Source organism: Stenella coeruleoalba (genome assembly GCF_951394435.1).
Source record: "Stenella coeruleoalba genome assembly, chromosome: 21".
Classification (NCBI taxonomy): Eukaryota; Metazoa; Chordata; class Mammalia; order Artiodactyla; family Delphinidae; genus Stenella; species Stenella coeruleoalba.
This window is the reverse complement of record NC_137167.1, coordinates 27,431,982-27,457,861: the sequence shown is the minus strand read 5'-3', so window position 1 is coordinate 27,457,861 and position 25,880 is coordinate 27,431,982. Positions and strand designations below refer to the sequence as shown.

General features: G+C 37.0%; 1 protein-coding gene and 1 long non-coding RNA gene across 6 annotated transcripts in view; one reads left to right on the top strand and one right to left on the bottom strand.

Moving 5' to 3' along the window:
- The window catches only part of LOC307179631 (CUB and sushi domain-containing protein 1-like), a 958,766-nt gene extending 948,780 nt beyond the window's left edge, over window positions 1-9,986 (top strand). Inside the window, exon 6 of the mRNA XM_079909051.1 lies at window positions 8,584-9,986. Coding sequence (XP_079765177.1) covers window position 8,584 — 1 coding nt within the window. The 3' untranslated portion in view covers window positions 8,585-9,986. The remainder of the gene's footprint in view (window positions 1-8,583) is intronic.
- LOC307179632 overlaps window positions 1-25,880 on the bottom strand; it is a 142,124-nt gene that overhangs the window by 16,726 nt on the left and 99,518 nt on the right. Inside the window, exons 2-6 of one of the 5 annotated variants that reach the window (XR_013825460.1) lie at window positions 11,864-12,026; window positions 10,015-10,086; window positions 8,580-8,667; window positions 7,634-7,659; window positions 782-6,191 (exon numbers count right to left, since the gene is read on the bottom strand). This is a non-coding gene — a long non-coding RNA (uncharacterized lncRNA). Of the gene's footprint in view, window positions 1-781; window positions 6,192-7,633; window positions 7,660-8,579; window positions 8,668-10,014; window positions 10,087-11,863; window positions 12,027-25,880 lie in introns of those variants that run through there. The other 4 variants (XR_013825463.1, XR_013825459.1, XR_013825461.1 and 1 more) reach the window with 4 other exon arrangements.

Below are 25,880 nucleotides of genomic sequence, written 5' to 3'. Positions count from 1 at the left end.
TTCTGTCAGTTCTTAAGACAAACAACTTTGAGACTTTCCCTTCTTCCTATAGATTTAAAAATACACTTCGATTTAAAAATACGAAATTCCAAGTATTAAAGACATCTCACGACAGGTCAAAACTAAGGCTTCAGTGACTAATGCTCTTGCTGTGATTGTTCTATGATTCAAAAAAAAGAAACCATTGGGTTTTCTTTGTTCAGCATCTACTGTGAATATTAGATTGCCTTAGTTTTATTGTTTTTTCTGAAAGAGTAATATGATGAAAATTAATCGTTTTAAAGGAATATTCCATTTAGCATCATAGTTTAAACCTGTTATGATTGATGACAGAATCTCTACTGGATATTGTTAGTGAGGAGTAAAAACTAAAAATATTGAAAATGTTAATTACATACAGAGGAAGGAATGGAGTACTCAATAATGCATTATTAAAGTAGTAGAGAAACATTAACCATGACAGAGGAAAAGATCAGACGTTTCCCTACAGAGCTGCAACCTAATGGTGGTTCAATATTTCATGCAATATTGCTACAGGCAAGAGACATACTTGTACTGCAGCCTGTCATGCTGAGAGAGCACAGATCTGAGGGCACAGGCTTTGTTTAGATGCTGGCAGCCACATCAGTGACTCCTCAGAGAGAGAAAACTGCCCTCTTTGCTTCTTACCTTGAAGGCAGCTTGGATCTCTACTGGAGAGTTTTCTGTTCTTGGCTGGAATTCTCAGCCTTTGCGCAGACTAGCTAAAGCCAGGTGGGTTTTCTAATTGGAAACCGTAGAGTTGGGAATCAATTCTTTTAGCTTTATCATTGTTGATTAAATATCAAGCTATAAACAAATTCATCAGCTTAGTTCTTTGCACCATGGGCGACCTCATAGTGTTTGTTTTGTTCTGACCTTGAGGACCTTCTAGAGTTGTCCTCTGTCCGATAAGCAGGCTTACATATAAATGAAGGGTCAATACCAGGGTTCTGATTACTATTAGAGGTACGGACGGATGAGGCTTCCTTTCCATTTCCCAGCAGCCGTACCCAGCGCCCCCAAGACATCTCCCAGGACCCTGGCGATGGCAGCAGGTCACCCCCCTCTGCCAGCATCCCACCTGAGGCCAAACCATGTGTCTTTTTCACATCCTGTCCCAGTAGCTCATGAGGCCTCTACGGAGGGGGTGGGTGAGGGAGGTTATGCCCCCAGGGAAACCCTCAGCCAGTCGATGAAGAAATGCCTCAGCTTTCCATCTGCTGGGGGCATAATCTGGGTGGTCATTTCGGACACTTCTCAGAAATCCCAATGGAATCAAGCCCCAGTGCCTAGAGCAGAGACCCTCAAACGGTCTCAGGGTAGCTTTTCCTCCCTACCTTGTGCCTGAAACGACCTGACAAGCCCACCCCCCAACCCTCACATTCTTAAATCAAGTTCTCGGCACCAGGGGACCCAAAATAGTGAACCAACTCACTAGTGGAAGCTTTTCTCTTTGTAACAGAGTAGTATTAACCTTTTCAATTTGTGTAATATTGATGCTTAATATTTATCCTCTTCTCTAAATTTTAAGAGCATCTATAGACCTGATGTAATAATTTAAAAACCAGTACTGGTAAACTCATTTTACAAATTAGGAAATTCTATTTCACATTTAATTTTAATTAAACAATTTCTCACCCTAGTGATTGATAAACATTTTCCCATACTCCCTCATCAATTATCCTGCTATTGCTTTTATACCAGTCAGTTCTCTAAAGAAATTCCTTTCTTTGTTCATTTCTTAACAATGAAAACATGGAAAATTGGAGCGTTCCATGCAAGAAGAACGGTCTCATGAAATTGACAACCGGATACTAAAACTCAGATTTGATGGTACAAGTTGTGTTGATGAGATACACACACGTTCCACCTAATTAAAACTATCATAGATCATTGTTTTCTTCATGATAAGTTGATAAGATAGAACCGATCAGTCCTTTCTATAGCAACATTGTGCTTTTTTTAAAGTATTTAGCAATAAATGCATGAAACCAATAAGTCAGAGCTGTTTCCCGAAGCAGGGTTACATTTACAAATCTCTGTCCAGCATCCAAGTATAATTACAAAGCAATAAAAATGTTTGAGAAAATCCCCCTTTCCTGAGCAAGAGGGATTCCCTTCAAAATGTACAGCAGAACCTAACATCTCTGCCTTACTGCCCGGGCCCTTGATCGCTGTCTCTCCACAGGGGAGCTGTTCACTAAGTCCATTCCTCAGCCCTTTACTAGCGCTCCTCAATTCCAACCCCACAACAGCTGTTAAAATGCAGACTACATATGCCTTATTTTCACTTTTTAGCAAAAAAAATATATATAGAACCTACTGTGTGTCAGAAGCTTTTAAGCCCTGTACATGTATCAACTCGGTAAGCCTAATACAGTCCTATGAGGAAGCCATAATCATTTAATCATTATTCCTGTTTCTAAAGGGCACTGTGCAGATCATCTTTCACGGATGGACCCCTGCAGGCTCTAAAGAACTGTTAGGTTATTCTGTTCTATGCTTTGCTTTCCCACCTCTGGCTTCCCTCCTCTTTTCCATTTAGTCTTCGTTGCTTAGTTCACACCTGGGACACGTTTTAGTTGTCATGATTAGGCTACTCTCTCCCACAGTTCTACTGTCCATAATAATTTTGCCACTTCCCCAGAAGTTAGCACCACATTTCTTACTATCCTGGTCATGAAGCACAGAGAAGAGGAAAAACAAAACCACAACGGATTGATATTCCAGCATTTGTGGACTTGTGGGACAAAATCAAGTGATCTAATGTTGGAGGACACAGAAAAAAATATGAAAAAGTTTCAACCAATATTCAGATCTTTGATGCAAAATGTAAACCTACAGATCCAAGAAACAAACCCAACACCAACCTGAATAAACATTAAGAAAACCACAGAAAGTCATTCTGCAGCCACATCTGAAAACCAGGTATAGAATCAAAATTGTAAAAGCATCCAGAGAAAAAACACATTGTGTACAGAGGAACAAACATAAAAATGATACCTGTTCTCAGAAGAGGAGCTGTACAATCCAGAGGACAATAGAGCCAGATCTTCAGGAAGGGGAAGGAACAGCTGTCAATTTTATTATACCCAGTGAAAATATCTTTCCAGAAAGTTAAGATTCACAGCCAGCAGATATACAGTGTAAGAAATATTAAAGAAAGTTGTCCAGGCAATACAAGAATACCAAATGCAATATAAACTTACAAGAAGGAAGAGAGAGCTCTTGAAATGGTATGTGACCGCATATGAATATACTTTCTCCTTTTAAGCCCTTTAACAGATAATTGACTAAAAAATAATTGTTTAAAGCAAAAATAAAAACAATGTATTTTACTGTTTATGACATATGCACCACAAAGCACATGACAATAGCAACACACAGTATGCTAAGAAAAGGGGAAACATACCTTGTGCGGTTCTCACATTGTACACCAGACGTAATTTGAAGGGAGGGTCTAGTAAGATAAAAAGTGTATATGATAACTCAAGAGCAACCAATAAAATATAGTAGCATTAGAAGTGTAAGGTTTAGGTAATAACTGAATAATGGAGTGGGATTTTTTAAATGCATTAACCCATAAGAAGGTGACAAAAAGGAAAACAAAAATGAATATAGAGGAAAAACTGGAAACAAGCTGGTCTGTTGAAACCTAACTGTATTAATACATCTATTAAGATTAAATGGCCAAAAATCCCCAAATGAAAAGGAAAACCATTATTAGTAAGAAAACCTAACTATATGCACTCTATTCAGAAATCTACATTAATATAAAGACACAGGAGAGGTAGAACTAAAAAGACAGAAAAGGATACATAATTCAAAGGCTAACCAAAGAAGGCTGGAGCAGTTATATGAATATCAGACAAAAACGATTTTAGAACAAGAAATATTTTATAAATATAGGTGGACAATACATAATGAAAAAGGAGTCAATTCATCAAAAGGATGTAACAGTCCTCAATGCATGTGTGCTTAATGGAGCTGCAAGATAAATGAAGCAAAAACAAAGATTTGAAAAATGAAACAGATAAATCTGCAATTAATTTCATCAGTCCTCTCTCCATAATTTGTAAAACTAATAGCCATAAATTAATAAGGAAATGGAAATGTAATCAATCCTATTAACATGACTTAATTGCTGTTTTTAAAACACACCTCCCAAGGACAACAGAAAACACATTCATTTGAAGTGCACACTGAACATTCAACCAAGATAGAGAATATTCTGGGTTCCTGAAAAACAAAAAATTAAAAATGTTTGAAATCATAAGAAATATATTACCTGATCACAACAGAATTAGACTAGAAATCGGTAAAAGCCTATATAGAAAATCCCCAAGTATTTGGAAATTAAACAAGAAGCTTTTAAATAACCCATGGGTCAAAGTAGTTATATCACAAGGCACCTAAGAAAACATTCTGCACTCAACGAAAATGGAAACACTTTACAAAATTTTGGCAAATCAAATCCAGCAATGCATAAAAATGATAGTATATCATGACCAAATGGGGTCCATCCCAGGAGAACAAGACTTGTTTAACATTTGAAAATCAACGTAATTCACAATATTAACAGACTAAAAATGAAAACCAATGCATGATCCTATCAATAGATGTAGATCGGCTTTTGACAAAAATTCAACACCCATTTATGGTACAAACTCTCAGCAGGAAACTTCTTCAACCCAGTAAAGGGCATCTAGAGAATATTCATAGCTAAATTCTTACTTACTGATGAAAGACTGAATGGATTCCTCATAAGATCAGGAGCAAGGCCAAAAAGCCTACCTTTACAACTTCTATTCAAATTCCTAGCCAGGGCTATGAGACACGGAAAAAATAAATAGAAATTAGAAATAAAGAAAAGTGTCTTTATATGATGTCATCGCCACTGTGATGCGCAAAGCTAGTAGAACCAGTAATACGGTAAAGATGTTGCCTGATACAAGGCCACAATTTAAATCAATATCAGCAATGAATGATTGGAATATGAAATTTTAAAAACTGTCCTATTTACAATAGCATAAAAATGTGAAATACTTAGGAATAAATTTAACAAAATATGTGCAAGACTGTGTGCTGAAACTATAAAACATAGCTGAGAGAAATGATAAACACCTAACTGGAAGGGGGTGAAGAGATGAGGTCACGGATCAGAAGACAGAATGTTTAAGGTGTAAATTTACTCACCTATAGAAAGTCTGTTGAGTGAACACAGTTTCAATCACGAGCCCAACAGGCTGACTGGCTTTCATTTTTTGACTTTCTTCCTTTTTTTCTTTTTTTGACATAGGTAGAAATTGATGTACTGATTCTAAAATTGATGTGAAATGGCAGAGGGTCTAGAATAGCTGAAGTTATTTTTAAAAGGAAGAACAAAGTGGTGTGGAATTGGTGAAAGGATAGACAAATAGTGCAGTGGAATGGAAGAGGAAGTCCAGAGATGGGCCAACACACAGATGGTGAAATGATGTTTGACAAAACTATGAGGTAATTCAATAAGGAAAAGAGAATCCTTTCAGCATCCACACCGAAGGGATGAGACTCTTCAACTGTGCTCTTTACCGTGGACACTGCCCAAGGTCAAGACGCACCATCGCCACGACTTGCAACCAACCAGATGACTTTAGAAAAATTGCTAAACCTCTCTCATTTACTCTCTGTAATAGTCCTATTTCAGAGAGTTCTATTGAGATAATGTGCATGTGAGCGCTTCCTGAGTACAAGCTCCAGAGCCCTCTACAGAGCACAATTAGTGTTTGCATTAGTACTGAAATAAAGGTGAAAGGAATACCTACACCATAGCGTTTTATGAGCATAATTGCTATAAAGTGCTTTGAAAAGGGTCTGGAACACAGTGGCCTTTCAATACATTTGAGTTATTAGTAAAAATTATAATCATAGCTGTAGTAGGAGTCACAACTTGTGTGGACATTTTTATGCCTAACAGCAGTATTTCTGAAACAGTTATTGACTAAAAGCAGTATTTACCTTTTATACTACTTCACATGGATGTTGGCTGGTGAAGATGAAAACTGCTTCTCATCCACTTGTGTATCTCCTGTTCCAGAACATTTCTTGTTTCTTCATCCCTTAGTACCCCAAGGACAGGAAATTAGCAGGAAATGCTGATGCGAAACAGGGCTTCTGGTCATTTCACCTAACTAAAATAATATATTGAGCCTACTTAATATGGTGGATTAACTGGTATATTAGTTTGCCTAATGGTGATATTCATTTTTAATTCTTTGAAGAGTTGTTTTTTAACTTGTCCTATCTCTCAAAGTTCTCTCAATCGGTGGCTTTCACCATTATTAAAGTTTGAAATACAGAAAATGCATAGAAGATATAGACTGTGAAAATAATTGAAAACATTTAGCCCTTAGACTATTGAAGTCATTCATAATATATCATTTCTGCAAAAAAAAAGTGCCTTTAATTTATACTGTATGGATTTGTGAACATTACCATGAATATACTGTTTTTAAATGTAATTTCTTAGGAAGCTAGGGATCATTTCAATTTACCCATATGATACAGAAGTTATCTTTCTGGTTACATTAATCTTTTATCAATAAAAGCAATTTTCTAAAGCAGATAGTCACCATTTGGTCTTTTATCATAGACAAATTAGTGAAGATTTTTCTTCAAATTGGCTATCATTTGTAAACACTTAGTTTAATTACTTTGGACAATCTGCTTCATGTTTTCTGAGTCTCAAATTAGACATTTGGTAATGAGGGATTGTGGAGCTTTTAAACCTCCTGGAAATCTAACCCTTTATATTTGATTTGTAGGTAAACGTGACACCAGGAATTATGCTTGTTAGCATTACAATGTCGAAAAATAAGAAAGAATCAGGGTAGGGGGAAAACTGGCTATGAGGAACAAACTAGAAAACCGAAGCTGTGTCAAAGATATGACCAATTTGGAGACCAAGTTGTTTTCTGTGAATTTTTGGGGGGGCGTGGAGAAAGCAACAACAAACAGAAGAACATCTCAGAATTCGTAAGAAAATATTTGAGATTATTTTTAACCATAGACAAATGCCCTGAGGCATCTTTAACACAGATTTATTTTCCACCCCCTCAAAAACCCACCAATTTTATAGGAAAAATCTGTCCACGAATTTGTTGACATATGTGGGAATTCACACACAAAATGTTTCAAAATCTGTAGCAAGTTTTCATTTGCTTGAATATACGCGTTCTGATTAAAATTCAGATTCTGCCTAATATAGAGTGATCTGACAACATCAAAAGTTACGGGGGGGGGGACATCTCAAAAAACAGACAGGCTTTGCATCAGTTAAATACAAAACAGATCCCTCACTCAGTTGTCAGTCCTCAGGCATAAACAGGAGTGCATCTAATCCTGTTACAGAAATCATGCTTCAATAAATACGGCATTCTACGAAAGTTAATTATCCAGGGCACAGATTGATTTTTCCCCATGCCCTCTCTCTGACAGCAAAATAACAGCAACAATAATGATAATAGAACAATTCGATGCAAACTTTTCATTTTGAAATTATTCCAGGCTTAGTGTTGCCTATGTCCATGTTTTCTTCACCGAGATTAACCAAGTAATATTTTATCAAATTTACCTCATCATTTGTTCTATTTTCCTGACCTGTTAAGAGAGCGAAAACAAGGATTTATCTTTCATAATCACCGTCTAATTATTTAAATCAGCATATTAACATTGATTCAATTTCATTACCTAATTTACAGACCTAATTCAAACTTTGCCAACCATCTCACGGACGTCATTCCTTTTTCTCCAGAATTCAGTTCAACCTCATACATTTAGTCAGTTTCCATGTCTTTCATCTCCCTTAACAGGAAAGTCTTTCTGTATCTTCATATCCTTGATAACTTTTGAAGAGTAAAGGCCAATTATTTTATAGACTGTTCCTCAATTTGGGTTTGTCTAATGATGTCCTCATGATTAGATTTAGCTGATTGGGGCGGGGGGGGGGTGGGCAGAAACGCTCAGAACTGGCATCACGTCCTGCTCGGTCCATCACTGCATGAAGCACATGCTGTGGGTTTGTCCCATCACCTGTGATATTAACTTTGAATTTAGGTTAAGTGGTGTCTGCCAAACATTTCAACTGAAAAGCCACTTTTTTTTTCTTCATAACTAATAAGTACTTTGTTGAGACATTCATTGAGTCTATATAAATATTCATTGAGTCTATATAAATATTTCATTTCCCATAATATTGTCACCTACAACTTTATTAGCACCCACTGATAATTTTGCCAGAAACCATTATTGGGGAACTTCTCATAAACTTAGACAAGTATCTGACTTCTTCTGAAAAATGGAATTTATCGAATCCCAGAGTACTCTATCTACTTGTAGTTCTGCAGTTATCAGAAAAAAAATAAATTGTCTTCCATATACTTTATATGATAAAGCAGTAGCAAGTACTAAAATGCTCCAATTTAATTTTAGTGCAAAGATTAAAACCAAGTAAAAAAATTGGTAGTTTTTAAGCCTTGTTTTTATGCCTTTAGCATCAATGTTTTAATATGCATTCTTACGCAGAATCCAAATGGAGCAGGTCTGTTGGAGGCTGGACACGTAGGGACAGATGGAAGATGGTGGCCAAGACAAGAGACTCATGACTCCCTGTAGACAACAGAAACATTTTTGCTAAAATACAGAATATAGATATAAATTCCTTGTTAAAGTTAAAAACTACAGCTCAAAGATAAACAGCATATTAAAAATATACTCAATTCCTCAAGTGGTTCAGTTGGTCAGCTTTCACTATGTGAATACAGATGCCCTGGCTAGAAATGGACTATTAGGGACCATAACCTTTAACCTTGAGACACGCGGTGAATGTAGGTTTAGTGTGCCAGTCCAATCCATCAGATGGTGAGGCGGGTTGCTCGTTACCCCAAATGTTGATACAACATTCGTCTCACTATCCTACTCACTGATTAGCCTCAATTTAACTTTTTCCACTGTATAACTTGCAAATCCCCCTTTAATTCTTAAGGTCTTAGTAACGCATATTCTAAATGTCAATACCTATCTGACGTCCGGTATTTATTGTTTAAACACTAAGTGAGATTTGAGACACATTTTGGGAATATGTGACGATGAGGGCAATCATTCAGCTATAGTAAAATAACATCACACAAATGGATGTGGTTGTTTAATAAAACCAAATCAAGATATCATTATGGTACATCCTCCATCTTTTGTCAATGACACGCTGAAGTCAATATACTATGGTAGTTTCACCGGTATTTTACTAAGGCTACATCTAAATTCTAGTTTTATTTTGGTCCTCAGCAAAGTCATAGCTTTGAGAGGCTAGAGGATGACAAATGTAATCTGTTCCTCTATTCCTCTAAATCATGGGTGACTTTACGCTGGCTTTTATGTGTCTCATTAAACAACTTGAATGCATTGCTTAGAAGAATTGTGGGAACAATAAGACAACACGTTTGAGGTTGCCGAGGTTATCTGGCGCCATTCTATCAGCAGCAGCTGTTGGTCTTTGCATTTACAGTACCGCGTCCTGAAAAAAATGCTTTGGTTAAAGGAAGGGCTTAAATTTACCCTTCTCCTTGTTTATAAGGCTTCCTCCTTATGAGTTTTGAATCAGAATTGTGTACTGCTGTATGAAAGATTTAGCTATGCCATAAGAAACAATATTTGGAAAAAATCTCATTAAATGCTAATTGAAATCTTCATGTTAGCTGTTCAGGGGTCTAAGTTTTTTTTTTTGTCTTTTCTTCATGAATTGCCAAGATACTTTTTATTAACAGAATTTGGTAGTTAATAAAAATGTCCATGGATGCCCACTGTTGGAGAGAAAACACGTTAAAATCATGTACATTTAAATCAGAACTCCTTTCCATCAGACACCTCAACTGTGCATTTGATAGGAAAATCAAGCAATTTTTACACTTTGGACAGAAATATTTAAAGTTTTAAACTTTTGAGAAGTCATAAACTTACTTGAAAACAGTTATCAATATTCATTAAACAATATGGAAGAAGATTATAGATGACAGGACATTTCCATTGCATCTGATGAAAAGAATTTTAGGATTTAGTAAATTCAGCAAGACAGACTCATGTTCAGTGTTTAAACTATATAATGCTTTAAAATACATGTTATTATGACATTTTTATTATAAAAGTAACATTAGAGATTCCTTGAAACAACAGAAAACACGGAGAATTAAATTTATACCTTGATTGGCAGTATTGTGTCCTGTGTTTTTGTTTTCCATTTCATACATATATGCACACATAGACATCACCCTCTGTCTTCCTCACCTCCCAACACACTACACACATGGGCACAAAATGTAAATCTTACCGAATATACTGGATATTCTGCTTGCTTTTTTGTTTCGCTTTCTTTCAGTTCAGTCTTCCATAGAGATGGAGAACAGCTGGTCATCGTAAATTATATGTGTTCATCTTTTATACAATTGGTAAATAGTAATTTCTCTCTAGTTGAGTAATCTGTTATTCAATAATCTCAGTTATTTTGTAAACTTTTTGCAAGATCTAATTTTTTCTTACCTAGATACACGTTTCTATTCACTGCTCTCCTTACATTGTGTCAAAGCTTCTGTTTATTCCTTATGTTTTAAGTTAATGAGGTAAAGCAGGCTCTGGTTTTTCATACAGAATCTGATAAGTTATTAAAGTAATGTAAGCACCTCAACTATCTCGCACTTTCAGTATGCAAGTAATATAACCAGGGTTGAAAAATTAGGAAAACAGATAAGCAAAAAGAAAAATACCACCCCAAATCCTACTACCCAGTGGTTACAATTATAAATATTTTGTGGTATTTTTTAGACTGTTCCCTGTCTAAATTATGTATGCTTTACATAATATATCATGACTGTTTTTCCATATTAATAAAATTATATCTTAGAAATTGTAAAAATAAAAAAATAAAATGTGTTTAATCTCTCTTAGCCATGTATTACATTTTCTTTTCATTATCTTTTTCAGTATGATTTTTCAAAATAGTTTTTTTCTTACATAATTGCTAACATAATTGCTCACAATGAAAGAAAAAAGATTTTCAAAAATTTTCAAATTATATATATATATCTTTATCCTGAAATGTCTACCATTAATATTTCAGAGTCTGTTTTCTAGTCTTTTTTTCTATATATATAATTCTCTTCATTTTATTGTCTGCTTACTTAAATGATGGGTGGTAGAACTCTTTCATGTTTAAAACGTAATAGAAAATTTAAAATGACTCGTAAAGTAATATTTTATAAAGCAAACCAGGTACAGCTTATCTGCACTTGTATGTTACTTATACATCGACACGTCTCTAGTTTTTTGTTTGAAACAAAGATTTAAGAGTCTTTTTTCAAGGCAAAACTACTTCAGTCAAAACAGTGCTTTTGTGTGGGGTTCCTGTGTACCATCTGTCTGTCACTCACAAACTATATTGCATTGGTTTATTCTCCAAATGATAACAACTATTTCCCAGTGACTCAATAAGCTCTCAACAACTTATGCATCTTAGGAGATTAACGTATTCCGTCAGAATGTTGGTTCAATATTTACTACATCAGAATAAAAATCATTTTCATCATTTATGGAAAATTCCGTTCTAGGTTAGTCTATACCCTCATACCCCCTGGCCAAGAATATTATTTTTATGAAGCAAAAAAGTATTAATGTGTTAGAGAATGGTAGAATGTTGAATATGTAGATACACAGTTGTCACACTGAATGATTCACTTCTCTCGTGAGGAATTTTACTTTGTGTAAAAACAAAGATATATTAGGTAACTCTGTGACTAATGAAAATACTTGCGTTTACCTGAAGCCTCGTGTTGATACCAAAGGCCCTCCGTTCTAACGCTGTGTTCCACGTAGATTGTTGAGATGGGAACAGTAACGCACATTTGAGTCTCCAGTTGTGCTTTGGACTCTGAAGGCGACCTTCTCAGCTCCAGCCATTCCAAATAGTTAAGGGAAGCAACCTGCAAAGAAACCCACAGTGACAACAGGCTCTCCCCAGCGCTGGTGGGCCAGGGGCCCACACTGATTTCCAGTTGATGACCCAAGGAAAGGAGACAGGTCAGTAGCACCGGTCGTCTCTGGTTATTCCTCAGCAGACCCCCTCCATTTCTGCCAACAAACCCTCTTAGGCCCCTGCACTCAATTTGCTTATTCTCACCTCCGGGCCAGGCCACGAGGTCTTTAAGCTCCTTCACAGTTTCACAGCTTAAATGGAAACACCCTCCTGCCAGTCACGTTTCACATACTCTGTTCTGACTGCATTGCTTTGTATAAACCTTTATATAAACTTGTGTGCTTTATTTCCCCCGAACGTCAGTGATTTAAGGAACTTCAGCTTGCCAGTTTTTTTTCTCTTGAGCCAGGAAGGAAAGTTCTATGCTCTGTAATTATAATTTTCCCACACAGTAAAGCTCTGTAAACATGAGTTCATTGACTGGATGGCTGAACTGTTCTGCAGTGACGTGGAAGGCGGGTTCGGAGCCTTACTTTTACTAACTCAGGGTTACCGGGAATTAATACTCATTCTCACTGAACATTTCGTATGCTTCACGCTTTCAAAAAATTTACATGTGAGATCTTATGGAATGCTCAGAATACATTTGGGAGTTCAGTAGAGAAGGCTTTTGATCAACTGTTTTATAATTAGAGACCGGGTTTTACAGTTGGCAGTTTTAAAATTGGGACAACGTGATATATACCAAGGTGACGCTAAGTTAGTATATGAAGAGTGACCAGAACTGGTATTAACTGAAGTTTCCCAGCGCTTTAAACCGTGGAGCATGAAGTTTCCTGTGCAAGTCAGAATTCAGGTAATATTCTACGAGAGTCTCCCACTGTACAAGAATAAATCACATCTCATTAGTCTTATCTTACATGATGTTTTAATAAAGAAAAAAGAGTGAATATAGGGGAAAACGTCTGCAGGTTTTTTTTTAATAAATTTATTTTTTTTGTCTGTGTTGGGTCTTCGTTGCTGCACGGGCTTTCTCTAGTTGTGGCGAGCAGGGGCTACTGTTCGTTGCGGTCCGCGGGCTTCTCACTGCGGTGGCTTCTTTTGTTGCAGAGCACGGGCTCTAGGTGTGTGGGCTCAGTAGTTGTGGTGCACGGGCTTAGTTGCTCCGCAGCATGTGGGATCTTCCCGGACCAGGGCTCGAACCCGTGTCCCCTGCACTGGCAGGCAGATTCTTAACCACCGCACCACCAGGGAAGTCCTGCAGTTCTTAGTACGTATGAAAATCTATCCCATTAAATAACCGAGAGTAACTGCTAATGTAACTCAAGTTCTGTGCTCATCTGGAATGTGCTGGAATATAGTACCTGAGGACCTTCCATGTAATAACTAATTACTCTGTTTTCCCTTAGTATCTCTAATAGAAGAAATGAGAAATGTTACATTAGAATTTAGAGAAAAATAAGGTTATATTCTTAACTTCTTAATTCTGACATAGAAAATGCATTTCTGTTATTTTAAATGTTGGCTATAAGCAGACTATAATTATTAAGTCAGTGCAATAAAAACACGAATGAGGCTCAGTTTTGGAGTTTAAGTCTGGATTCCACTTGATCTGATGCATCCCTGAGCTTAGATCTGAACGCCTGGTAAATGTTTAGTAAATATTACACTTCCACCCGTCTTTCGCTCTCCTAATAATATCGTTCTTCTTGGAAAACCCAAACAAACGTACCACCCCGGAGTCATCCATCAATACCAAGTCTGGAAGTTCACACAGCTCCGGGCTCGCACAACCCCGGGGGTGGAATAAGCTTGCAATGAAGGTATCACTGATCTAGCCTGGCGTCATCAGCTTCCCTTCAATTTTAAAACCATTTGAGAGAAACGATACTCATTTTGAAAATGGTAGAAATTTCCTCTCAGTGACTACTCTGTCCATTAGTGATTAGTGGACACATGAAAATTAGTGCAGGATTAAATATACATCTCTTCATCTTTATTTGTATGTTAACTCTTGTAGCCATTGTGCAGTCCCACTTCTAGGCACTTGGGTGCACGTTAAATCGTGAAGAGCAGCTGATTGATTATTCCGAGTAGGCTTATCCATCAGCTCACCTTCACTGATTAGCTTGGATTCTAATACGATTAAGATCCTAGTTTAGCCAGGATTCTGGTTGATTGTGTCTGGAGCGTTCCAAGGCCATCTTCATTGTAAAGTCTGTAATCATTTTAAATATGGACTTTTCAAAAATGCTCACAGAAAGTAAACGTAGTTTTGGACACAGCATCTGTTTAGACTGTGCAGAGAGCAAGGAAGGCCCCTGTTCTTTGCGGCTTCACAGGCTGTGGTATTTCCCTCCAGCTGCCTGAGTTCTGTACACCTGGACCACACCTCATTTTTCTTTGAAGTTTTCACCTGCACACACCAGGTGGCCTAGCAAAGGTGATGAATAAAGCTTTCTTGAAGGAGACAAATTGGGTCAGGACACAGCAGCATATCCATTTTGGACTAACTGGCTCTAAGTACAAGACCTAAATTATAAAAATTAATATGAGAAAAAGTATAAAATTGAATAAATTTGACCTTTTTCCTTACTTTAGGACTTGTTCAGCATTCTAATGTGTACAAAAGAAACGTAAATTGGATGCCAAACATTTTCAGAAGTAATTAACTTTTTGCCAGAATCTCCCGAGTATGGGAAATACCAGTCTCTTGCCAATAGCAACTCTGTACGTACCAGTATATTTCCCGAAGTATCATATGCTGTACCGCACTCTCGTCTCTTCTGTTCTCAAAGGGCTCCAGAACTATTTTCCCTCAAAAAAGTTAGTGGTGGGACTGGGTGGGGCGGACAGGGCAAGCACAGGTGCAGCTAGAAACACTTCTCTCTCTCCCTACCACAGTCACGCTGATACATTACGTATTTACATATTTAGTGAGAACTAAACGAAAATGTAGTTGAAAATGGTTTCAAGTGATTTAGTAATACCTTCAGTTTGCAAATACATTTTTAAATAAAGCAAAGTATTTTCACAGTAATGTTATGTTAGTTTACACTGTGTTATTTAGTATAACATACACTAAATCTTGTTTCATCTCTTTTTCTGTTCCAAGAGCAGACGAAGCCGATTACTGAGGTTTTACCATACAGGTGCCTTTTAGACAAATTCATTATTATACTATGTGAAAATCCAGATGTATGACTCTGATAACCTGGAGGAAAATAACTCTGTTTTTCTCTTCCTTCTAACAAGACACTTTATCACAAATTTTTTAAATAAAATATTTCTCCTATTCTATGCATACAGAATATTTACACCATTTTTCAGGATATTAGCAGAAAGTGAAAAATGCATGTACTTTTTTAAAATTTTCATTTTTCTTACTCGTAGAGGTGTGTTCTCATTGGAACAGGAAATTCAAAAGCATTTTTCAATTTCACAAAGTAGTGAATTCCAGTAATAGTGCAGAAAACATGAAATAAATTATGTCTGCACTGAAAGTTACAATTCAGCATCTACAACCTTTATAACTATTATTAGTTCATTGTAAGCAATTAACATAAAGTCCACCAGAAATGAGTAATGTTCTTCTCAGTTTATTGGACAGGCTTTTTGAAGATTCTTTAACAATGTACAGAATGTCAGTATAAATGTTTGGTGGAATACGATCTTGTTTGTAGGCTCTTAACTAGCCACAGTGCTAATTAAACTGCAATAAGCTGAACTTTAATTGTGAGGCTTGATTGATTTAATAAGGTAAACATCTGCCACTGTCCCTAGACTTAGTATTAAAACCCTACAGATCAAGGTCTTCTTACGCAGATTAAGCTGCGTTATGAGAAACAAACCAAATACCCTTAGAAATATCAGTACCAGGGGGCAGAGTAGGACACCCACGTGTCTACGTTTGTTCCTCTAGTGGTAAAAGGACCCGGAAAGGTGCATCAGTAGAGCTGATGTGTGCATGTCTAACTGAGCAACAGAACTTGAGAATTCCAGAGATGCTCTTCCTTTGGGCAAATTTTTCTGTCCTGTTTTTGAGCCTTTGCTACAAAACAAGACCAAGCTGCAGCTAAAAATGTCAACAACTGTCTGTATCTGAGACTCACTCTAGTATTGTCCTCAGTACACCAGCCATAAGATTACCTTATTTCAAAAATGTTATTCTGGATTTGAGTATTCAAATAGACCTACTGACAGTGAAGTTCACTCTGATGAGATTAGGGCTGTGGGAATGTGATTGTGTAGTTTTCTCATCCCACCTCTACATCTAGACCTCCTTCATTTCAACCTCTTAAAAAATTCTTTTTAAATTCTACAGCTATGGTTTTCTTTTTCCCATTTTCCTTTTCCTAAGATCTTTGAAAGCCAAAACCATATCTTCCTTTGCACTGAAAAGGAATGCAAAGGGAGAGAAAAGATCGCATTAAAGATAACGCAGCCTCCTGCTTGAGTCAGAACCTCCTGTTGTCTATTGAAGATTATTGACTGACCTCAGAGCCTCTCCTTATCTACCTGTTCTCTCCGTGTGGATCCAGATGAAAGCTTTCTAATGCATCACCCTTTCATGCTGCAGTTCTTAAAGAAAAAAATAATCGGATATACAAGGTACAAAGACATCCTGTAGCACCTTTGCAGGAGCTGTTTCTTACACTTGGGACAGTGGGTAAAAGCCAACTAATGGCAGGACCATTCTTCCTCCAAAACAGGTTTATTAAACAAGTTAATTCTAGCTCAGTAAGAATGGACTTGAGCATGGGCATCCATAATTTCTAAAAGGGCCACAATCTAATGAGTTGTCAGGTTTAAAAACCATGTATTTAAACAAACCCTTTTGCAGCCTATCTGGAATGAGTAAAATGGTAAGTCTGACATTTAGGTAAGAGCCAAAGAGATGGGAGGGGGGCTTGTCCCCTGTGTATTCCTACTTTTTAAAACCTTTGACATTTAAGAAAACCGTGTATTTAAAACCAAAAATACAAACTGTAGCCAGAGCCTACTAAAATTTATATGAAACCCTCAACTCTGTTAGTGTCTTCTTAAATAAACATGAGTGGGTGACGCTTTGAAAGGGACAAAGGTGTTTAGCTAAAATTAGTGGTAAACTTTTAAGTTCCTAGGCTTTCATGATATGTCTGAGGAGAGGTGACAAGTAGGAAAACTTGATTCCAGAACTCACATAACAGATAAGATTTTCCCCTTGGTAATTAACACTATAGTTAATTAACACCTATTAGTAATATTGTAAGGAAGTGAATCAGGTTACTTGTACGCATTTAAACTTATTTTCCTCTGAATTTCATTAGGTTGTAAAAATAGGTTAAACCCTAAAATACATATTGCTTCTCTTTTTTTTAAAGTACAAATTTATATGAAATCTTGGCCCTTTCTCCAGAATCATCATTTCACAGAGCATGTATAACTTATCCTCACCACGATAGCAGTGATTTTTAATGCTCCGGCACTGCTGTCATAAATATTTTTAGTATCTACAGGACTCCCCCAGGGAGGGAACCAACCCCAAACAACACAAATCCTTTCTCAGAGATGATTTCCCACAAACCAACTTAAGAAGAAAACTTTGCTCTAACTGTAAAAAATAAACATTGAACGAAATACACTTTAATAGGTAAATTATATTTTTTATTTACACAAAGTGCTCAAATAAGATACTTTTCCTTTTAAAGACAAAATAACACACTTTTGTTTTCCATCTTACTGTATGAAACCAACGCATCTTAACAGACAGACAGCCCAGTCCCTGTCAAGTAACATTAACTTTGGGTTTTGACACTTGGTTTGCAGGGTTCTGCTCAGGAAACATACCTATAGTTGATGTTTTCTCTGCACCCTTCACCTCCAGGATATGCTTCTCACAGGGGGAAGCTGAAATGTCAGACCTGGCCACAGAGATTTTTAAGACTTTTCTGAGTTTGCAGTTTAAGGCGGTTATATAGGAAGATCCTGAAGTCACCTCCTCCAACGCACACACCAAATGTACAGCTACATATGCAACAATTTTCTCCAGCAAAAACCTAAGAACTGGCAAAGTAACCCCCTCACACCAGGCAGATAAGGACAAAAATGCATGGAAGCAAAAAAGGAAACCCAAGACAAAATCTCAGCATAGATCCCACCTCCAGCTCGGCAACGCACAATCAGGAGGGAACTCAGAACCTGGAGCTGCTCCCCTGAAGCAAAGCGTTCATTGCCCACATCGGGCACCCCAACTTTTAAGACTGGCAGCAGAGAGATGAGTCCTGAGACATCTGGCTTTGAAGACCAACGGGGCTCTTGCCCACAAGACCCGGGGGCTGTGATGAACTGAGAAATGGCTCTTAAAGGGCTCACATGCAGATTCACCCACCCAGTGCCCAGTACAGAAGCAACCCTTTGAAAAGCACCAGACTTTAGGTGAAAGAAACTCAGTTGTTAATTTTAAAGCATTGGTCTGCGGGGCAGGGACCTGCTGGGCTATCTCCAGTGAGAGAAGCTGAAGGGCACCATCTTCCTGCTCTACCTGTGTCTTGCTGAAATCCAGCATCTTCTTTTTTTTTTCTTTTTCTTTCTTTTTTTTGTGGCAGTGCCCTCTCTGTAGCCACCTCTGCTGCACTCCTGCACACCAGTATCTCCCAGAAGAGAGCTTCTACACATGTATGGTGCACCTGTTTTTATGTCTGGTGACCTGATTTTTGTGGCTATGACCCAAGGGACACCCCTTGTTTGCATGGCTCTGGAGGCTAGGGGGGCTTAGTTCCTGGGACTCACGGAACTTAGGAATCAGAGAGAGTTCTCAGCAGACTACCACTCAGCTGACACAAATTAATGGAGATATTCCATGCTCATGTATTGGAAGAATCAGTATTGTTAAAATGTCCACACAGCCCAAAGCAATCTACAGATTCAATGCAATCCCTATCAAAATTTCAATGGTGCTTTTCACAGAAATAGAACAAACAATTCTAAAATTGCATGCAATCACAAAAGACCCCCAAATAGCCACAGCAGTCTTGAAAAAGAACAACAAAGCTGGAAGCCCCATGCTCCCTGATTTCAAACTATATTACAAAGCTATAGTAGTCAAAACAGACACCTAGATCAATGGAACAAAAAATAGACAGCCCAGAAATAAACCCCTGCATATATGGTCAATTAATTTATGACAGAAGCCAAGAATATACAGGGAGAAAAGAACAGCCTCTTCAATAAATGGTGTTGGGAAAACAGGATAGCCACGGGCAAAGAATGAAACTAGACTCCATCTTACACCATACACAAAAATTAACTCAAAAATGGATTAAAGACTTGTGTAAAACTTGAAACTGTAAAACTACTAGAAGAAAACATAGGTGGTTGGCTCCTTGACATTGGTTACAGGGACGATTTCTTGGATCTGACACCAAAAGCAAAGGCGGCAAAAGCAAAAATGATCAAGTGGGACTACATCAAACTATAAAGAAATGCTTCTGGACAGAAAAGGAAACCATCAACAAAATAGGCAACGTACTGAATGGGGAAAATATTTGCAAATCATATAGCTGATAGGGGTTAATATCTAAAATATATAAATAACTCATACAGCTCAACAGCAGGAAAACAAACAATCCAATTAAAAAATACAGGATCTAAATAAACATTTTCCCAAAGAAGACATTCAGATACCCAACAAGTACATGAAAAGATGCTCAACATCCCTAATCATTAGGGAAATGCAAACCAAAACCACAATGAGAAATCACCCCACACCTGGGACACTGGTTGTCAAAAAGGCAAGAAGTAAAAAAAGTACTGTTGAGGATGTGGAGAAAAGACATCCTTTGTGCCCTGTTGGTGAGAATATAAATTGGTGCAGCCACTATGGAAAATAGTATGGAGGTTCCTCAAAAAATAAAAATGGAGTTATCATATGGATCCAGCAATTCCACTTCTGGGTATTTATCTGAAGAAACAACAAAAAGACTAACTCAAAAAGATATATGCACCCTCATGTTCATCACAGCATTATTTACCATAGCCAAGATATGGAAACAACCTAAATGTCCATCAGTGCATGAATGGCTAAAGGTGTGAGATACACACACACACACACACACACACACACACACACACACTGGAATATTACTCAGCCATAAAAAAGAAAGGAATCTTGCCATTTGCAACAACATTACGGCACTGGACAGCATTACTCTAAGTGAAATAAATCAGACAGAGAAAGACAAATACCATATAATACCACTTATATGTGGAATCTTAAACACAGAGAACTGGTGGTTGCCAGAGACAAGGGGTAGGGAAAATGGGTGAAGGGAGTCAAAAGGTCCAAACTTCCAGTTACAAGTAAGTCATGGGGATATAATATACACGATGGTAACTATAGTTATTACTGCTATATTGTATAATTGAAAATCAGTAAAAGTAGATCTTAAAAGTCCCATCACATGAAAAAAATTATTTAATTACAAATGGTGATGGATGTTAACTTACTATGGTGGTCATTTCACAGCATATATAAATATTGAATCATTATATTGTACACATGAAACTAAAATAGTGTATTGCAAAAAAGACTTTTCCAAATATACACATGCACACACACACACACCGGCACACATACATTTTCTACTTAGATGATGATTTCTATTTTAACATTTGGTCTCTCAACAGAGAATTTTAGAGGGTAACAACCATTCTGTCTGTATTTGTATACAGACAAATACCTCTTTTATTAAAGAGAAAGTATCTTATCAAGGTACACAGAGTCAATTAAGCAAATGAGTAGGTTCTGGAGATGTACTGGTCAGGACTGCGATGACCGTTAACAATACTTTATCGTGTACTGAAAAGCCGCTTTTATAGGAGTGGCAGGCAAATGAGGTCATGCCCTGTCCCAAGGCCTTCCACTTTAATAAAAACAACAAAAAGCCAAAGAACTTTAAAAAAAAAAATATATATATATATATATAGCTTCTTTCAACACACCTTTATTACTATTTTTAACCTTGTTATTTCCTTTCCTCCTTACTTCAGTATCATCTGCTTATATTGGTGGATGACAAAACTGAAGAGAGAGCTTCGCAGAGTCTGTGCCTGTGAACGAGCCAGGAACACATTTAAATGCAGGTGCTTGGTTTTAACGAAAGGTTAGAATTAATTCAGCAGTTCTTGGTTTCTGAAAACTCAGGACTGCTTCTGCAGATGCCTACAGCCACCTACATACTTTTTCCTACACTTTGCATGGGTAAAGAACCCAGAGCATTAAGAGACAAAATATTAAAAGTCCGGGGAAATCACGGTGGCATCTGCATCACAGCATGTGTGATACCAGGCCGTCCTATTTGTATCTACTACCTTGATTTTCTTTTCCATTTTACTATATTAACATTGTTTCCATATTCTTTTCTCAGTAGCTTGACTGAAATATAACTTATGATTTGCAATTAAATCTATAGATACTTTATTTACCTTTTTCTGTGTTCCTGTTATACTTTTCTAACCACAAATGAACTAGGCAAGTTTAAGAAAAACTGGATGCTGTAATTGTTCAATCAAAAAGGAGAATTTTAATTTTGAAAAATCTGATCATTGGATTTTTAAAAGTTATGTTAAACTAAAAAAAATCAGTGGACGGTATGCCAGAACTGACAGATTTTAAAGACGTTCTAAAGTTAAACTTTAAATATCATGATAAAGAAGGTATTTATACCTATGGAATTATTCTGTAAACTTTTTTGTTGTCGACCACACTTCCCATCATTTAAAAACATGATAATTGCTAACTAGATTTACAGACACACATATACACAGGCACACACAATGTTATTCACACTCATAAATATAAAACAAATATCACATCTAATATGTATATACTGGTTTTAAGACTGATTTTCTTTCTGATAAGTGATGGTGAGTTTTTAATCTTTTAAATTTAAACTTAAAATATTTGACAGTTTTGATATTATTCTTGGTGTTCTGATTCTACAAGATTAAATGAGAGTTTTCTGGTGTTTCTGGTTAAAGGTAAAAAAAAAAAAAAAATACTGATTATACAGCAACGCCCTTTCCCTTGCCATAGAATATTTGGATTATTTTGTCTTAATTACAGCCAGGACGATTTGCTTGCTGTGACATTTTAGTAAGTATTAACTTACCCCCTCCCATTTCTTTGCACTTATTGGACTAGTATAAAGAAGAATCAGCTTTAAACTATGAGAGGTTGATGGAAATGAAGGCTCTAATGAATTATAGCTTCACAGTGTTACAACAACCTTATCTTTTATTCATAATGATTTCTACTGCTCTCAATTTAAAAACTGAAACAAAATAGCCAATGCTGAATTCTCTCTTATAAAAATAAAGCAAAGCAAAAATAAAGTACTTTAAAAGATGTTAATTTATCCTGACCTTAATTGCATTCATATTTTTTTCTTTAATGTGTTTCACTTACAACTACAGGTCAGCTAATTCTAATAATTTACATTATAGAAAATCAAATGCTTTCAATAATTAACCAAATTATTTGGAAATCACCATGTTAGAATATGCATCAAAATACTAAACCAGAAGAAAAATAATCTGCCTTTAGTAAGTAAAAAACACTAATATAAAATATAATCAATATGATCAAGTATACTGTTTATTCACTCAGCAAATATTTATACCAGACACTAGACTCGGTATATAATAATAAACAAAACACGAAGAAAGACTCTCTGCCCTCATAGAGCTTCATTCTATCAAGGAAACAGAAAATAATATAAGCAAAATGCATACATTACGATAAGTGCCAATGAGAATTATATAGCAAGAGGGAAGATAGGAAGCATTCATTGGGCAAGGGGACAGGGGTTGCAGTTTTGGTGTTAAAGCATAAAAGGAAATATATCCAATGTGTAATTGGTGTTAAAGGCTTTGCATACATAGAATATGATTGAGGAAAAAGGCACAAGCATCCTCCCTATGGAATACACACACACACAATACACGCAGATCACTGGTTTCATGGAGGGGGAAACTGGGTGATAGAAGTCAGAGGTGGGAGAGAAAGCTCTCACAGTATGTGCAAGTGCTTTGCCTTTGAAATTCTGTCGGTTGTATAGATACTATGTACTTTAAAAATAAATAAAATTTAAATGAAAATCGATCAATAACGACTCCTAAATATCCTGCAGTGCCTTGGCCTCCACCGTGTGGAATATCCTCTCTTGAGCCATATTCCAAGCCCAAATGGAGAGTTTAAATATGAATTCCCTTATCATATATTCAAATATTTTGTACATATACCTAGTATTGGATTGTTTGTTTTTTGACTAAAATAGAATATTATATAATGCACAAATGCACAGGTACTTTGCTCTGTAACTTGACCTCTTTGGTCACTGTAGCAAAAGTTGAATCAGCTTTCCCAATTGTATTACGTATCTATTGCTATTTAACGAAATTCCCCCCAGTGTAGCAGCTTGAAACACACACATTTATTACCTCAGAGTTTCTGAGGGTCAGTAACCTAGAAGCGGCTAATCTGGTGATTTTTGCCTCAGGCTCTGCCACAGGGCTGCTGCAGTAAAGTGTCCGCAGGAGCTGAGGTCTTCCCAAGGCTCGACTAGGTGAGGATTTACTCCCGAGCTCTCTCACCTGGGCCCTCTGCACAGGGCTCCCTCACAGCATGGCGACGGGCTCCTCTCAGAGTGAGTGGTCCACGAAAGGGAGACAAGGAGAGAAAGAGATAGCATGTGCACAATGGAAACTGGTCTTTTGTCACCTAGTATCTCAGCAGTGATGTCCCATCATTTTCTAGTGTACTCTACTCTTTGGGAGTTAGCAAGTCTAGTCCATACCCAAAGGGAGAAGATTGCAAGGGAAGTGAATACCAGGAAGCAGGGATCGGTGATGTCTGTCTTCGAGGCTGCCTAACAAACCAAGTGGCTTTGCCCTCTTCTCGAGGATTATTGGCTTTCCTGTGTTTTGATTTGATTTCTCAGCATTTAACCTTGGTGCCCTATCTTACCTCAGCTCCCCCTAACTTTCTGTTGATTCAAGAAGGCGCACCTTTTATTATTTTAAAGAAAACCAAACAACACATTAAGTCATTCCAAATTCTTCTGCAGTGAAAACAAAGCTGTTGCTATAACAAAACATTAATCACTAATTAGTCTGTTTCTCTCTTAATGTGTATCATTTAAGGCTTTTTCCGCAATATTGGTGATAGTACGTAAGTGTCCCTTGTTACAAGGAGCCCTGTGGGGACAGCAGTGTCCTGGAGTGTGGAAGTGCCTTGGCTCTGTACCTGCTCAGCTTGGCTTTCAATCCCGACTCCACCACTTACATCCTCCCTTTACCTCTTGTAATTTCATGTCCTCGTGAATCCAGCAGGATTTCTTAGGGCTGCTGTTAGTACCACAAGGGACAGTATGTGTGAAGCACAGAGCTCATCGCCTACTGGGGGCAGGGATACAGGGAACAGTTGCGAATATTACTACCTGTGTGTGAAAGGTCAATGTCTGTTCTCTCAGAAAGCTTTCATCTAGAAACCTCTAATATTCTGAGTAACTGCCCAGTTTCTAAGGAAAGGTATCAGAAGACAGGGGGAAATAAAATTCATTTTCATTAGTAACATGGGTTCATAGGAACTGGAGTTTCACAATTTTGCCTCAGTAGATAATGAATATCTACACTATTATTTTTCATATTCCCCAGTTCTATCTCATGACAGGCTGTGGGCTTTCTTCAGCGTAGGGCTCTTCTTTTTCCCCGTCCACTCCACCAAAGCTTACAACTCTCCCAGAATCCCTCTTCACCCCATACTTGGAAATTAAGGCAAAGCAAGTTATTATCCCTGCTTTTTTTTATCCTTATGACGACTCTTAAAACACACACACACACACACACACTGATTACCATCAGCAAATGAATGTGGCAGATTTGCATATCTAGGTGTGTATGTATTAACCAGTTTCTTAGTCATCTAATGATATTAATATTCACATTCGATATTTCATACACGATTGGATATTGAATGGTTTTAACCTATGCAGATCCCTGAGGGGGAATCTAATCTCTGTAATTAGGAAACTTAGAGACTATGAGGCTTTATATATATAAGTAAATACAGTTAATATTAGTATATTCTTACTTAAAATAATTCTGGACATAAATAAATTATAATGATAAATATTATACAAATAATTTTATGTCTACACAAACCCTGCACGTAAATGTTAACGGCAGCTTTATTCATAACTGCCAAAACTTGGAAGCAACAAAGATGTCCTTCAGTTGGTGAATTGACAAACTATAGTGTATCCAGACAATGGAATATTATTCATCACTAAAAAGAAATGAGCTATCAAGCCATGAAAAGATGTGGGGGAATCTTAAAACAGATACCCTTCCAGGCAGCTACTTCTTGAGGCAGAAATGTGTCTCTAATGAATAGATGTGTCAAAACTGTCAGGTAATGAGAGCAACAGGTAACACCTGTCATTTTAGCTCACAGGATAGATGGTCAAAAATATCCTTCAATTACAGACAAAAGGAGTGCAATGCCTTCAGGTTATAAAGGCTCCAGTGAAAGCAGGATTGCTTCCAGTATGATTTATCACTACTTAGAAATTAATTTCATAAACTCTGTTTGATGGCCAACACTGTAACTCTGAAATGTGGGGTTAATGGCAAATGTATTCTTCTGAATTATTTCTTATATTTTAGAAACATTTAAATGTATTTGGAAAGTAAAACAAAAAAGACTGACTAGGTCTCTAATTTTCTCCACCCTATGTACTATAAAGTAGCTTTAATTAGTGAGCATGAATTTATGTATTGATACTTGAATTTAGGTAGAGTGAAATTTCATTGGAGAATG